Source organism: Lolium perenne, chromosome 6 (genome assembly GCF_019359855.2).
Source record: "Lolium perenne isolate Kyuss_39 chromosome 6, Kyuss_2.0, whole genome shotgun sequence".
Taxonomy (NCBI): Eukaryota; Viridiplantae; Streptophyta; class Magnoliopsida; order Poales; family Poaceae; genus Lolium; species Lolium perenne.
Genome location: NC_067249.2, coordinates 194,220,150 through 194,236,746, shown reverse-complemented (window position 1 = coordinate 194,236,746; position 16,597 = coordinate 194,220,150). Strand labels below are relative to the sequence as shown.

Sequence of the window (16,597 nt, the reverse complement as noted above, 5' to 3'; positions counted from 1 at the left end):
TCGTTGGCGAGGCGAGGTGGTGGATGATCGTTGATGGGAGAGGTGCTGCCGAGGTGTGGTACCGGGAGTCTCGTCAAGATCGTCGTCCGTGGGTTTTTCGTCAAAGTCGTCTTCGGAGGAGTCCGATGAGTCAAGGAGTCGTGGTCGTGCAAGTTGGCACGTCGGGTCGTCGTCGAGTCTGTGAGTCGTCGTTGTGTCCAAGTGCTCGTCTCCGTGAAGATTTGTTGCAGTTGAAGCGCGTCAAGTGTGTGAGGTGTGCACGGTGTTCCGTGAGTTATGTCCATGTCCTCGTGGAGCGTCCTGGTTGCGGCCAGCAGGGTTCGGTGCGATGCCGAAGGCGGACGGTGGTAGGGAAAGCTACCGTAAAGCGAGGAGGTGTGTGCGCAGTAGGAGGAGAAGCTACTGTAAACAAGTACAAGAGGAGTATGGTGCGAACCGAGTGCGAGGACCGCAATAGCGCTGGCACTATGTGCGAACCGAGTGCGGGATGGCCGGCAATGGCGGTGGCAAAACATTGCAGAGCAAAGGAAGTGCACTGCATGTTTCCTGCGTGGTCATACTGACTGTACGGACATGACAATGAGGACTATGAAGATGTGACGTGAAGCTGCGGTAATCTTGATCGGGAGGAGCATGAGGAAACGTTGTGTTTGGATTAGGAGGAGATTGTTGGAGTTAATCCAAACATCCTTAGAGTCTTAAATCAGTACGCGTGTGTTTTGAGTCTAATTAGGACATAGACTTGGTTAGCTAGGTAGGTTACGAGTTAGCTTGGACATGTAGCCGTGAGTTCTAGTCCTTATTCAGTCCGTACGTGAGTTAGTTTAGTTTGATAGAAGTAGAATATTAGCAAGGCTTTGGCGTGAGTTCTAGTACGTGTAGGTTTAGGTCAGGTCTGAGTCGGTTTTAGTCATGTAGTCCGTGTATATATACACGGGAGGTCCTGCAAGATTGTACCAAGAGAAAATCAGAAAAGCAATAAAGAATAGTTTAGAGGGTGCGACACGCACCCTTGGCGATAAATTTTGTATCTGCGTGTGGTTCGTCTAGTTTAATGTGATTGATCCGTGGGCGAATCCCAACACCGGACCCCTCCTCGCCATCGTCGGCTTCCTTGTCCTCCCCATCGTCTGGAGCGTCCCGGAGGCGCTGATCACAGCTGAGCTAGGCACAATGTTTCCGGAGAGCAGCGGGTTCGTCGTGTGGGTGGCCTCGGCGCTCGGCCCGTACTGGGGGTTCCAGCAGGGGTGGATGAAGTGGTTAAGCGGCGTCATCGACAACGCCCTGTATCCGGTCCTCTTCTTGGACTACCTAAAGTCCGGCGTCCCGGCGCTGGGAGGTGGCGCGCCGAGGGCGTTCGCTGTCGTCGGCCTGACAGCCATGCTGACGCTGCTGAACTACCGGGGGCTCACGGTCGTCGGGTGGGTAGCCATCGTCCTCGGGGTATTCTCGCTCCTCCCTTTCTTCGTCATGGGGCTCATCGCGCTCCCCGAACTCCAGCCGGCGAGGTGGCTCGTGATCGACATCCACAACGTCAACTGGAACCTGTACCTGAACACACTGTTCTGGAACCTAAATTACTGGGACTCGGTGAGCACGCTCTCCAGCGAGGTCAGGAACCCTGGCAAGACGCTGCCCAAGGCGCTGTTCTACGCGGTCATCTTCGTGGTGGTCTGCTACCTGTACCCTCTCCTCGCCGGAACAGGCGCCGTGCCGCTGGACAGGGGGCAGTGGACGGACGGCTACTTCGCGGACATCGCGAAGCTTCTCGGCGGCGTGTGGCTCATGTGGTGGATGCAAGCGGCGTCGGCGATGTCGAACATGGGCATGTTTGTGGCGGAGATGAGCAGCGACTCGTACCAGCTTCTTGGCATGGCGGAGCGGGGCATGCTGCCGGCTTTCTTCGCGAAGCGATCGCGGTACGGCACCCCGCTGGTCGGCATCCGGCGTGCTGCTGCTCTCGACGATGAGCTTCCAGGAGATCGTGGCGGCGGAGAACATCCTCTACTGCGTCGGCATGCTCCTCGAGTTCCTCTCGTTTGTCCTGCTACGGGTTAGGCGTCCCGACGCCCCGCGGCCGTACAAGGTGCCATTGGGCACCTCCGGATGCGTGGCGATGCTTGTGCCCGCGACGGCGCTCATCCTGACGGTCCTTGCGCTGTCGACGCTGAAGGTTGCTTTGGTGAGCCTAGGCGCCGTGGCCGTCGGGCTTGTGCTGCAGCCTGCGCTGAGGTTCATCGAGAAGAAGCGGTGGCTTAGGTTCTCCGTCAACTCGGAGCTCCCTGGCATCGACGACACACACAAGCCCACCGCGCCGGACGAGCCGTTTCTAGCATAGGGCGCTAAAACAGATAAGAAAATGTGGACTACAATATTTGTTAAAAGTTGCGTCTGATTTTCTGTGAGCGCACCTAGTGTTTCTCTAGAGCTAGTGGAAGCGAGTGTACACGTTTGTTTGTTGAGTGTTTTAAGTAACTCCGCCATAGTCATGTCTATTCCAATCTCCACTAGCCATAACACTTTTACCCTCGACTAGGAAACATGCCCGCGCGTTGCGGTGGGAGAGGAAAAATCACTTTACAGCCGTGACACGTCTTAGAAACCTCCCCCACCTGCCGCTTCAGTCATGCCACTCTAATTGATATATTGCCGTGCCAGTACCCTCCAAGGTTGCTTGGTTGCTTATATTCTTTTCACATAGCCATCCTCAATACTCTGTCTGAAAAAAGCTTCTCAACCTTTTCTAGATACAAATGTATCTATAGCTAAAACATATCTATATGCAAGTTAATCTTTTTTCAAATGGAGAGAGTACATTATATGATGATGAAACGGAGGGCTGAGTGCTAGGTTCCTCCATGTGCACCAAAGTATCCAGCTCAATGCTGGAAGTCCATAGTCAAAAAAAAAAAAAAAGCTCTTCTTAAGCATTCTCAACTATGAGTACACAACTCTTTTTCAATCATTCAATGAAGACTTCGAATCCTTTCCAGTCAAACAGACAACATCAAATCTGAGCACAACAAAAAAATGATGTAACCTAGCTAATTAACGATGTTCATCACTCCTCTTAGTGATAGCGCCCTGCTGCGAAAGCTTGTGAGAGCCAATGGCCATGGTGACTGACAACAGGCATGACAATTGGGATACCACCGATCAAGAGGACCATCAGGTTCTCAATTTCCGGGTACTTGCGGCGCTGGATCGGGAACAAGAGGATGATCTCAGTGACGATTCCCACCGCGATAGAGATGATAAAGAAGTTTGACGCCTCCTGCTCGCCCCATCGGCCATCCCTGAGCACCTGAAATAGGCAAACCAATGGTTCAGTTTATGAAAAGAAAGAACAACACACCAAGCTCTGTTAAAATAGTAGTAACTTTACTGCAGCCAATTCCAAGATTCAAACTTCTGCATATGGTTGTATCTTTGGTAGCAAAGATACTAAAGAAAAACTGGAGCTTGACTTTTGAATATAGAGCAGTAACATTATAGTGAACTAATTATGTCCAAATAAATGCAATTGATAAGTGAGGTTCAGTGAACTAACATAAATCTTTATTTTTGGTGATTCTGGAATATATGCACACTTATCCATAGAACTATTCAGACTTGAAATGTGCATGCTTGTAGTTCCAACCTTGTCCTGATTCAAGCCTAAAAATGTGCATGCTTGCGTCGTCCGTTAATCGAGAGGACAACAGTATTAACCTGAGCTTTTTTTTACATGTGTATCAGCTGCAAGTAGGAGAGGAAGTGCTTCGTGGAGACAAACGAATCAGGCAATTGTCCTCAATGAACCCGCAAGGTCCAAGAATATCAAGAGCGGGAAGAACAAGGTATGCATAATACATCATGGCTTGTTAATTGTTTCACTGCATGGACCATGAGTAGCTGCAAGTATGGCTGACTTGTTGGTTGTAGGCAATGCTCCATCAAGGTAATAGCCTCAAACGCTTGTTGGTTGTGCTGCTCATCTTATTCATGACATCTGGTAACAACGTCACCTCACCATTGTTGCCATGTGATGCTCCAAACCAACCAAACATGAGAACCTGCAAATCATAGGATTATAGGAATTTGGAGTCTATAGTGAAAGCAATATGCAGAGCAGCCTACACAAGAAGAGCCCTAATTTTGCGGATCAAAGAACCATGGTATCCAGAGAAAGGGGTTTGTGCGCTTACAGGAAGGAGGAGCAGATCGCGACATGGCGACGCTCATGGGCCAGGGGGAGAAGGAAACGACAATCTATTCCCACACGAGGGAGGCTGGTCGCCGGCAACAAGGACCTCGTCCTGGAGAAGGTAACTTGCCGCTGCCTCCACTGGAGTGATTGTCTAGGCGGGCTAGAGCTTCTCCTATGGCCACCACCACCCCCACTCTTGTCACCGAAGACCGTCCCTCCTTCCCCGCTGCCCCAAGTCTCCCCATCCAACCAGCCGTGTCTCCATGCTCCCCTCCAGGTTCAAAACGAGGCATCACAGACAAAAATAAAAAATGAAAATAAACCTATGGAGCATATTTCCATTGGCATTAATATATTCTGTAAGGAGGGCATATGTCCAGGCCTCCGGTAGGTCCTCCTCTTCACGCAAGAGAGGCCCTAGGACCGCCGCCTTTATTCAGGCCGGACCCCCACGTCGGCGACCATCCTGGACTCGTGATCTAGCCGGAGGGTTGAGTTCCGGAAGGCTCCGCCGGCGAATGTAACAGTGCTTTGCCTGGAGTTTGCTGGATCGGAGGTATTCGGTCGTGCGCACCCATGCGTTTATTCCGACCGTTTGGTTCTGGAGGGAGCGGCGCGAAGCTCTTTTTCTGTGTTGACATCAAGTGACTATGGATCCATGATGAAAGTCGGAAGAAGAGAATTTCATGAAGGCCGGAGGGGAGGACTAGCTAAGGGAGGTTCAAGTCTCCACGCTGTTGAGGGGCTTGCTTGGTGTCCGGGCTTCACAGCAGCGGTATGAAAGTGGGGGCGACAACACATGTGAAGCGCAGAGTTCTACCTTTCAGGGTGAAAACCCAAGGTCTGGCCTTAACTGGTTGTGCCTGGCAGTGACCTTGGTGGAGGCATTGTTTTGAGAGTGGGGACTATCTTCAGGGTGAAAACCTAAGATCTTTGATCGGGCGACGACGGTGTTGGAGCACTGTTCCCTTCTTGGAGGCGTCGTTTTTTAGAGAGTCTGCAATTCAGGTGTTGTCATGGTGGTGGATGTATTGCTGTTGTTAGATCTGTGATACTGTAGCGGGACTTTTGTTTCTTAGTTTTCTTTTCCTTTTTTTTGGCTGTGTGCATCCGTTGTGCCATTAGGGTGGTGCGTTGTTGCAGAGGCTGGGTGTAATTGGTATCTCTCAATATTAATATATTCCCTTTATCGAAAAAAATTCTGTAAGGAGAACAAGACGTATTATTCTACCAGTTAGTACATGGGCAATTTTTATGCTCTGCAAAATTGTTAGCTCTAATCTTGATATTGTGTATCTGCATATTATTGTTTCTTGTTGAGCATGTAGTTTAGGTGTCGTAGAAAGCAAGAGAAGCTTCAGCCATGGGAAGGAGGGGAGATGCCTATGAGGTCGTGCGATGCGACCAGATGCCGAGATGCTCAGTGCCTTGTGCTGCGGCTGCATGGGAGAACTGAAGACAAGTATGCTGCAACTGAATCGCCTAGCTGCAGGATAGTTAGCTGTTAGATGGTTATCCGATTTCTTAGTGAGCTAGATGTACGTGAGGTGCTAGTACCGTAAGAATAGGTCTTAGCTTCTTATCTAGTCTGTTGGAGGGCCAAGTCATGTGGGCGTGGAGTGATTTCAGGACGCCGTGGTACTGATCGTGTGTTAGTGGTAGTCAATCACTTGTATATATACGTTGCATTGGTTAATGAGAAAAGTGGCCGTGAAGGCTGGGCAGAAATAATGTAGTCTCCGTTGGCACCAAGGAGGATCGTCTCTGTGCAAAGCAAGAGTGTTTTCTCTCTTGGTGTATATGTGTGCGTGCGTGTTCTTGTGTTTAAGAGAGACAAGAGTGAGACTGAGAGTTCGAGGTAGAAGAAGAAGATGGGGCTGTGAGATGCAGCCCCCAACATTTGGTATCAGAGCCACGGAGATCTGCGGCGGCGCGGCGCACTCCATGGGAGATGGAGGCTAGCTGCGTGGCGAGGTTGGTGGGGGCGCTATGCCGCTGGATGGGCATGGTGTGGTGCTTGGCGTTGAGAAGGCGCCGTCCACGTCAAGAGAAGGCCGCGGTGTGATGCTGCGGCGACAAGGCGATGGTGGTGCGATACCGCTGAAGCCGACAACGGTGCGGCGACGAACTCCATGCGATGTGGAGGTCGACGACGCGAGGTGAAGGTTGTTGGTGGCGCGATGCCGCTAGCAGCCACGGTGCGATGCCGCTAGGAGAAGATGGCGGTGTGATGCTGCCACGAGGAGACAACGGTGCGATGCCGTCACGTAGCGGAGGTGCCGGCGGTGCGATGCTGCAAGGTGCCGACAACGACGGTGACACATGCCATTACAAGGAGCCGGAGGTGCGATGCCGTTGGTAGGCAACGGCGGTGGTGCGATGCCATCGTCCTCATGGAGAGTTGGTGTGAAGCCAACAAAGAAGTTGAAGTGCAAAGCTGTGGCAATACGTACGGCATGGTGAGCGGCGCTGCGAGGGCGTCAAGCACGGCAAGATGGTGGTGACCGGCGCTGCGATGGCGTCATTCACACGGCGAAAGGTTGTTGCGTGCAGCAAGGCGGCGCACATGATGATGGGCGCTGTGATGATGTCGTCTGCGACAAGTGGTTTCGGGTGATCCGCATCGAAATTTTGATATCAAAATTAGGGGGGTGAATGTTAGCTCTAATCTTGATATTGTGTATCTGCATATTATTGTTTCTTGTTGAGCATGTACTTTAGGTGTCGTAGAAAGCAAGAGAAGCTTCAGCCATGGGAAGGAGGGGAGATGCCTATGAGGTCGTGCGATGCGACCAGATGCCGAGATGCTCAGTGCCTTGTGCTGCGGGCTGCGGCTGCATGGGAGAACTGAAGACAAGTATGCTGCAACTGAATCGCCTAGCTGCAGGATAGTTAGCTGTTAGATGGTTATCCGATTTCTTAGTGAGCTAGCTGTACGGGGTGCTAGTACCGTAAGAATAGGTCTTAGCTTATTATCTAGTCTGTTGGAGGGCCAAGTCATGTGGGCGTGGAGTGATTTCAGGACGCCGTGGTACTGATCGTGTGTTAGTGGTAGTCAATCACTTGTATATATACGTTGCATTGGTTAATGAGAAAAGTGGCCGTGAAGGCTGGGCAGAAATAATGTAGTCTCCGTTGGCACCAAGGAGGATCGTCTCTGTGCAAAGCAAGAGTGTTTTCTCTCTTGGTGTATATGTGTGCGTGCGTGTTCTTGTGTTTAAGAGAGACAAGAGTGAGATTGAGAGTTCGAGGTAGAAGAAGAAGATGGGGCTGTGAGATGCAGCCCCCAACAAAAATATCTATTTTCTAAACAGAAAATCCCAGAATTCGTCTCCATCTTATTATTATTATTATTATTATTATTATTATTATTATTATTATTATGCTATTGCAAATACTCACAATCCTAGAATAATCCGTGAAAGAAAAAAAAATTGAAGGGTTTAGGATTGCTGTAGTCAAGCGAAAATCATATGTTAAAAAACACTGACCTTTAAGGTCTTTTCAAACTTTATGGTGTCATTCTTCCAGTATGGTGCAACCAAGTACTTGCAATGATATGCCTTTAAGACAACAAAATGTAAGATGTAGTCTGCTCTGATGTATGTGAAGCAAGCTAGGCCAAACTGCAATAGCATTTCTAGTACGAAATGCTTCATGGAGCATGGAACCAAATAAGTAAGTATGATCAAATTACGACTGGACTATGGTGAGCAAGTACTTCATATAATAGATTTGAAGAATTTTTGCTCGCTTATTTCATGGAGCATGCACAAACAACAATCTTAAATTATATAGTAGAACAAATATATATTTATTGAGAAGAATGCTAATGAGGGGCTATGTTCAAGACAATTAGGCTGTACACTCTACCCTGTTACAATAAGAACAACCAGAATATGCATTTTGACCATTTCAGTCTGGTAGTATAACAAATTTATCTCCCTTTCAAGGCACTGAACAAATGCTAATGGAGGGTTACAAACTTACATCAACGTTTGATGCTCCAAACAGAAATCAAAAGAATGGATCCTCTCCCACCAGCAGCAGAGCTCATATTGGAAGCAACTTTAATACTTCTGGTGCAGCTAGCATAGGTACGACACCTATTCTGCATCCTCTCTAGCCCAATTTCAATGTGATATCTGCAGGCAAATCCATCTGTTCCCGTGGCTGCTCCATACTAAGCTACTAAGGTACAAGCCCCTTAATGTTTAACTAACTACCAAAGTCACTGGAATCTGTACCTCTAGCCTATATGATTTTATTGACTGAATGCAAGCTATTTGGCACATTTTGGCTTAAACAGAAGTATTGCAATCATCATGAAGTTGTAAATTGCAGTGATTAAAAATTCTTATAGAAACTTTGTTAATATTTTTTTGGCTAAAATAATAGGTTGATATAATAAACATTTTCACGGCAACGCGCAGGGTATGATCTAGTTATTTCAATAGTAAAGTGCATTGTTGCCATGTTAAAAGGGAAGAGAAAGATAAAGATTAAGGATAACAAAATACTAAGCTAGGAACTATGATGAACAAAATTAAAGGGCGGGAATAGAAACTTGGTTCGTAAGGTATTCGTTGCATAAATAAAAACAAAAAATATAATTGTTTCTAACGATGTGTGTCTAAAAATATAATTGTCATGAAGTGATATAGAATTGGTCTTGTACCTAAACAGAGGAATGTGTTCCAGAATAAATAGTGCATCAATTTGCTTGGTGACCATTGGGCAAAACAGGTTAATGAACTGAATGTGTTGCAGAATAAACAGGTGAAATTTGCATGTGACAAGTAGGTGACTTTCTACTCTACCATATGTCTGATATTCATCATTACCATTAGTGTTTTCTTCATGTAGGGTAGTAAGGTTTTCCTTCTCACAAGAACACGTTATTTATTACTTACTAACATGACCACGGATTGTAATCTGCTGCTAATATAGGATCAGACATTCAGACCTCTAGGGAAACATAAAAAATAAGCCATTGCAATATACTATAGTGCAAATATGGGATGTTTTCGTGCAAGAAATACAATGTTACAGAAACAATCTGAAGAGATTCAGCAATGCCTATCTTGCATACATGTGCTGCCTTCGCACATACCAATTACCTACACATATACTGTCTTCGCACATATCAATTATCTATCACAGTGAAAAATTTGCATACATGCATGGGTTCTTTTTCTACTGCCTGCACACTCAACAGGAACAAAGAAACATGGGGAATGAGAGGGACGTCACCGGGGGCAGCAAATTGCCGTGGTGGCCAGCAGGTCAGGAACGTCGCCCGCGGCGGCAGCAGACGGACGTGGTCGCCGGCGGCAGCAACTGACGGACGTGGTCGCCTGAAGATGCCAGCACCTCCCAATCGAAACCCTTGCGCCACCGCGAGTTGGTGCATTCCTCCCGCCGTCCGTGGTCACCGGGCGTGGCCTGAGAGCCACCGTGTCGCCGCCTTGCCCGTCCTCGCAGACCCGAGCCCGACGATGAGGAGGGGGGCCTCTCTCGCCTCCCCCGTTGTAGGGTTCTTCAACCGGGGCCAGGAGGAGGGGAGGTGGGGAAGGGGCACCCGGGAGTAGGCCCTACTGGCGGTGGGATGCCGGTGGCGAGGAGGGGCACCGGCGCGGCTTCTCTACTCGATCTAGATCGAAAGTTCCTCCTCTGGCTAGGGTTTGGATCGCGAGATACACCCATTTGGATTCGTGAAGGGGCGATCCCGGCCGGCGACTGTGTGGATCTGAGGGAGGAAGGCGACGAACTGGAGGTCCTCCGAGCTCCGCAGGACTTTGGAAGCGGGAGGAGGCGGAGGGTGGTCGGCGGCTCGCCTAGGGGGAGAAGGATGACAAGCTCAGGGGCGAGGGTCATGACGAGGTAGTTGGGCTTCGGCCCAGTTGAGCCCGTGTGGAGGAATGCTCGACGACGGGAACGACAAAGGACGACGAAAGTAGGGGGAGAAGGGGGAACACGTTCCTTCTTTTTAAGTAGTAGAGATTCCTTTAAGATGGACTACCAAGCATTCATTTTAAAGTACACTTCTGCTCCGGTGCTCCCCCCGAGGAAAACTGGAATCGTGAACACACAACAACGGCTGAGATCGTGCGATACATGTTCGGATTCAGGGGTAGTTTCGTAATTACATGTTTTTGACAGATACATATAGGCAGTGGCGGAGCGTGAACAAAATGCAAGAGGGGGCAAATTCCATAGAGAACTATAAATAAGCATAAAAATGGGGCAAGTGACAGATGGAAATGTCATGATGATATATATGTAAGTATTTTGTTCACACAAATAGTACAAACATGACTAGTTAGAATATACCTGGACGCCTGGACATTGTGACAAATTAGAATTGTACTTGCAAACTTGTGGAGCATTCCAATCAATTACAACTGCAATATCAGGACAAAATTTTGCAAGAAGTTTCTGCACTTCCAGGAAGTTTCCTCTGTTTCTTAACTCTCCGGTCTCTCATCATGGCCTCTTAAAGCACAAGACTGAAATGTGAGCCACCTAACACAAGCAATCGTTGTTTTCAGCCTTCAACGGTCCTTTTGTTTCTCCTCTTTGCTCTTCACCTCTAAAATATTTGCCAAATGATTTGGCTGATTCAATAAGGCTTGGCAATCTCTCACTGCATTGTTGTGTTGCGAGCAAGGACTTGATCCCATGTGAGTTAAAACTCCACAATTGCCAAAGCATCAGGAGCTGTTGTATGTTCTTCAACTTCGTCATCTCGTTTTCTTTTGAAAAAAGATTGCATCTGCTGTTGCTTCCCCATTGCTACATAAATAAGAAATTTGATTGAATCAATTTTTTCATCAAGTAATAAAATAAGTTCAGTGTAATGGACATCTAAAATTACCAGTCATAATTATACTGAAATAAATAAATGATGTGCTCTTAGAAATCAGAATACTCAAAATTGAGATATTGCACACTAATATCAATTGCGTATAGGAATAAACTTAATCCAGAAATATGAGAAGGGGATGGTCTTTACCTGTGAGGCAGGTTACTGGCCGCCGGTTGGAGTGGGGCACCGCCCCGCCGGGCGGAGCAGCAGCAGCAGGTAGGTCGTGGTCTCGTGGAGAAGGCCGAAGGGGATTGAAGAGGAGGGTCGACGAGGAGCGTCGTCGGGAGAAATTTGTGGCAATCGAACCGTCTGGCCCCCTGGGATTTCAAGTGGTAACTGCCCATCGATCGGGACCAAATTTCTGCCCCCCGTGAATAAGCATATGCATTGTATTTGGCCTAACCACCCAATCTCAGGTTGGTTCTCTCTTATATCAGTTTTTCGTCAGTCAGTTTATTGCAATTTAATCAGCTCTTGGATATTTCATGCCAAGACAATTGACAAGTGCTATTAATCAATAAATCATGGGCGGGAAACAACAGTGAGCTCGCGATCTGCGCACATCTTCCCACGTGCCATGTTTGGTGTGCTGGGTTATCCGCACGAGCGCGACCCATGGTCCTTGTTTCTCTGAATGAAAACCATTAGTTAGTATTCATTTTGCGTTCGTGTGTGGGGGAATATATTCAGTGTTTTCTTGCTACAGACTGCAATTGCATTAGTGCAAGCTTGCGCCCAATTTGGGGATTCGGAGGGTCCTTCACGCATCAGCCAGAAATAAAACGGCCCCTTCGCCTAGCTCTGCTCGGGGCTTGCTTGGACTTTATAGTACACGTCCACGTCGCACGGCCTTGGAGTTGGAGTTGGAGGAGAGGAGCTGAGGGACAGGCGGGGAATCACCAACCGATGGCCGGCACCCAGCGGTCGGAGGTGGCGCTTGCAGCGGCGGTACGGGACCCGCCGCCGACGCCGCCGTCATCGAGCTCCGGCTCGGCCGACATAGGACAAGAGGTTAGCTCCCACGAACTACTTTCTCCAGTCATACTATGAAGCAATTTCTTCCGGCCGTACTTGCGCTTCGTTTCGGCCACCGCGCCGCCGGTAGCTGCTCCGGTCAGCACTGGTCGTGCTCGATCAAGCGACTTGAGCGAGATTAGATTCTGCGGGCACTGAGGAAGGTGACGTCTGGATGGGAATGGTTCGTTCCGATCACAAACCTTGAAACAGATGAGTGAGGCCCATGTAGCTCCGGCCCACAGATGCCCATGTTGCCACGAGCAAAGGTTTAAGGCGTTGGATCAGAAAGCCCAGGATAGACTTCTCTTCTCCCTTTCGGCCATCATTCCCCTGCGCGCGAATGAACTATAAAACCTCAAGTTTCACCACAAGATTTGATCTTGCATCTGCCTTCAGTTCGTTGTAGAAACCCTCGTGTTAGCTAATGCTGCATTGCTTCTACGTACAAGATTTCACCTTGCTTGCTTGCTGCTACGTACAACTCCGCTTGTATCCACAGACCACAATGCTGCATTGCTGCTAATGCTTTGATCTGAAGAATTGTGTCTTTTCTTTTCCAGCAGAAGCCCGCCCAGAATGCCGAGCCGGCGACCTGCGCGGAGCCACCGATGGGCGCGGAGGAGGGCACGGAGCATCAGGGCCTCCCTGACAGCTCCGGAGGCGCGCCATCGCTCCGCAAACTGTCGATGGTCCCGCTCATCTTCATCATCTTCTACGAGGTCTCCGGCGGGCCGTTCGGGATCGAGGACACCGTGGGCGCGGCAGGGCCGCTCCTGGCCATCGTCGGGTTCCTGGCCCTCCCCGTCATCTGGAGCATACCGGAGGCGCTGATCACGGCGGAGCTGGGCACCATGTTCCCCGAGAACAGCGGGTTCGTCGTGTGGGTGGCCTCGGCGCTGGGCCCGTACTGGGGTTTCCAGCAGGGGTGGATGAAGTGGCTCAGCGGCGTCATCGACAACGCTCTGTACCCGGTCCTATTCCTGGACTACCTCAAGTCCGCCGTCCCCGCTCTGGGCGGAGGCGCGCCGAGGGCGGTGTCCGTCGTCGGCCTAACGGCGCTGCTGACGCTGCTAAACTACCGGGGGCTCACCGTGGTGGGGTGGGCGGCCATCTGCATCGGGGTGTTCTCCCTCACGCCTTTCCTCGTCATGGGGCTCATCTCCATCCCCAAGCTCCGGCCGGCGCGATGGCTCGCGGTGGACCTCCACGACGTCGACTGGAACCTGTACCTGAACACTCTGTTCTGGAACCTCAACTACTGGGACTCCGTCAGCACGATATCCGGAGAGGTGAAGAACCCCGGCAAGACTCTGCCCAAGGCGCTGTTCTACGCGGTCATCTTCGTGGTGGTCGGCTACCTGTACCCGCTCCTCGCGGGGACCGGGGCAGTGCCGCTGGACAGGGGGCAGTGGACAGACGGCTACTTCGCGGACATCGCGAAGCTGCTGGGCGGCGCGTGGCTCATGTGGTGGGTGCAGGCGGCGGCGGCGGTGTCGAACATGGGGTTGTTCGTGGCGGAGATGAGCAGCGACTCGTACCAGCTCCTGGGCATGGCGGAGCGGGGCATGCTGCCTGCCTTCTTCGCGTGGCGGTCGAGGTACGGGACGCCGCTGATCGGCATCCTCTTCTCGGCCTCCGGCGTGCTGCTGCTGTCGACCATGAGCTTCCAGGAGATCGTGGCGGCCGAGAACTTCCTCTACTGCTTCGGCATGCTGATGGAGTTCCTGTCGTTCGTGCTGCTGCGGGTGAGGATGCCCGACGCCCCGCGGCCGTACAGGGTGCCGCTGGGCACGGCCGGGTGCGTGGCCATGCTGGTGCCCGCGACGGCGCTGATCGCGGCGGTGCTGGCGCTGTCTACGCTGAAGGTGGCGCTGATCAGCCTCGGGGCGGTGGCCGTCGGGCTTGTGCTGCAGCCTGCGCTGAGGTTCGTGGAGAAGAAGCGGTGGCTCAGGTTCTCCGTCAACCCGGACCTCCCGGGGATTGACGTGACCCACCAGCCGGTCGCGCCGGACGACCCGTTGGTCGTGTAGGCATGCTTGTATATCCTGTGTTGAATGTTGATGCTCTGAACCCGCCGACCAAAATCAACGAGGCAGGATCATGCTTTTTGATCTATTTTGGGGTGAATTATATATGTCGAGATCTTTTTAATGAGTGTCTAGAAGGACCTGGATTAAGATTATATTATGATAAAACTAATTACAGTTTACAACCAAGACCCTAAGAAAAATAAAATCACATCCTAGTCCTGCTAAATTGCAAGAAGGTCACATGTCAATGCAAAAAAAAAAAAAAATGCAGTCCAGTCCCTAACTCCCTATCGCCTCTTCGGAAGATTGACCGCAACGTTGCCAGCAACAAACCACTTGCAATGCTCAGGTTTCATCCAACTTGAAGGATCCATGTGAATTTTGCTATCCGCCATTTTAGCTAGACATAGTCTGTTTTATCCCCCCACCCCTGAACTAAATTTGCCTTGGGTTATTTGTTTTTGAGCCAGCCCCCCAACCCTAGCCATCCACACCCAGCCTCCCAACCCTCCCGCCGCCGCCGCCGACAGCGCCGCCGGGGTAAAGATCTCGGGGCGTGGCGGCGGCGGGGGCCTTTCCTCGTGACGCGTCGGGAACGGCGGCCAAGGAGTCTCTCACGCGACGGCGGCCCTTCCGTCTCCCGGGGCGGCGCCGGTTGGACGAGGATGGAGGGGCGGCGGCGGTCCTCCCGGGGACGATTCAGCTGCGGGCTCCGGCCTCCCCGCCTCCTATCGGCGGCATGCCGGCGGTGGTGGCTGGTGGAGGCGGACAACGCCTTTTCCTCCGCCTCTTGCCGGTGAGGGGCGATGATCTTGGGCTTCTCCCGCGGTACGAGGACGCCCGGGGCAGCAGCCTTGGGTTCGACGGTGGAGGTGACCCTCTTCTTCGCCGAAGAGGATCGGCCTGCGGTTGGTGGTGGTGGATCTTTTGATCTATCACTGCGTTCCGGCGGCGAGATGGAGGAGCTTGGAAGCCGGCGATGGTCTCGCCGGTGGAGGGATGGAGTGGCCAGCCCAGGATGGTCGCCGACGTGGGGGTCCGACCTGAATAAAGGCGGCGGTCCTAGGGCCTCTCTTGCATGAAGAGGAGGACCTACCGGAGGCCTGGACTCGTGATCTGGCCGGAGTGTTGAGTTCCGGAAGGCTCCGCCGGCGAATGTAACAGTGCTTTTTCCTGGAGTTTGCTGGATCGGAGGTATTCAGTCATGCGCACCCATGTTTTTATTCCGACCGATGTGTTCTGGAGGGAGCGATGCGAAGTTCTTTTTCTGTGTTGACATCAAGTGACTATGGATCCATGATGAAAGTCGGAAGAAGAGAATTTCATGAAGGCCGTAGGGGAGGACTAGCTAAGGAAGGTTCAAGTCTATGCGATGTTGAGGGACTTGCTTGGTGTTCCGGACTTCACAACAGCGGTATGAAAGTGGTGGCGACAACATAGGTGAAGTGCAGAGTCCTACCTTTCAGGGTGAAAACCCAAGGTCTGGCCTTAATTAGTTGTGTCTGGCAATGACCTTGGTGGAGGCATTGTTTTGAGAGCGGGGACTATCTTCAGGGTGAAAACCTAAGATCTTTGATCGGGCGACGATGGCGTTTGAGCACTGTTTCCTTCCAGGAGGCGTCGTTTTTGGAGAGTCTGTAATTCGGGTGTTGTCTTGGCGGTGGATGTATTGCTGTTGTTAGACCCGAGATACTATAGCGGGAGTTTTATTTCTTAGTTTTCTTTTCTTGTTTTTTGGCTGTGTGCATCCGTAGTGCCATTAGGGTGGTGCGTTGTTGCAGAGGCTGGGTGTAAGTGGTATCTTCTTGATATTAATATATTCCCTTTATCGAAAAAGTAAAGGAGTGACATCCCTTCGGTCAGAAGATCAAGACGCTAAGTAGGGCTCGACCATCTACCACTGGAAGGTGGGGGTGGTTGCTCCACCAAAGAAGTCCATGGTAGTGAGCTCCACCACTGAGATCTGAAGGGAAACAAGAAAGATGAGAGAAATCCGCAAAAAAAAAAGAGGATGAACGAGCTTACTAGGTGGAGCAGTACAGGTTACACCTCCAGCCTCCCTTATCTTCCACCATCGGAGCATCAACTAAGAGGAAGATCATAGCCGGAAGCCCTCTCGGAGTCGCCCAGGACTCTCTCTAACTTACTTATGTTCACCCGTTCTGGATACGCTGAGAGTCCTTTTAAAATTAGATCACGATTATTTTACATTATTTCTCAGAAATATTATCATGTACAAAATAAAGGTCAAAATAACATCTTAAATAACTTATCCATATCTAACAAATAATGCATTTACAATGGGGTAGATGGAAATAAAAATGTGTCTTAGTAAGATAAATATAAATGAGTTAATAGCACCAACTAAGAGTACACAAACTGGGTTTGGATGTGCATTTTCGTACACAAACTCACAAGACGTAGTACATAGGTACACAAACTAGATATTTAGGTGCAAGATAGGTCTATATAGACGAATTTGTTTCTTCACTG

The 16,597-nt window shown here is 50.4% G+C and overlaps 1 protein-coding gene and 1 pseudogene across 2 annotated transcripts; both read left to right on the top strand.

The window, feature by feature from the left end:
* Positions 1–487: 487 nt before the first annotated feature.
* Positions 488–2,500, top strand: LOC127306543 (polyamine transporter PUT1-like; annotated as a pseudogene).
* Positions 2,501–11,718: 9,218 nt separating this feature from the next.
* On the top strand, positions 11,719–14,225 carry LOC127306544 (polyamine transporter PUT1). Of its 2 annotated transcripts, none has more exons than XM_051337204.2 (2): positions 11,719–12,068; positions 12,638–14,225. In XM_051337204.2, exons 1-2 carry the CDS (start codon positions 11,964–11,966, stop codon positions 14,102–14,104), a joined length of 1,572 nt encoding a protein of 523 aa, XP_051193164.1. In that variant the 5' UTR covers positions 11,719–11,963; the 3' UTR covers positions 14,105–14,225. The 2 variants fall into 2 exon arrangements, with proteins under 2 accessions (XP_051193164.1, XP_051193163.1); XM_051337203.2 differs by having other exon boundaries at positions 12,635–14,225.
* The last annotated feature ends 2,372 nt before the right edge of the window (positions 14,226–16,597 follow it).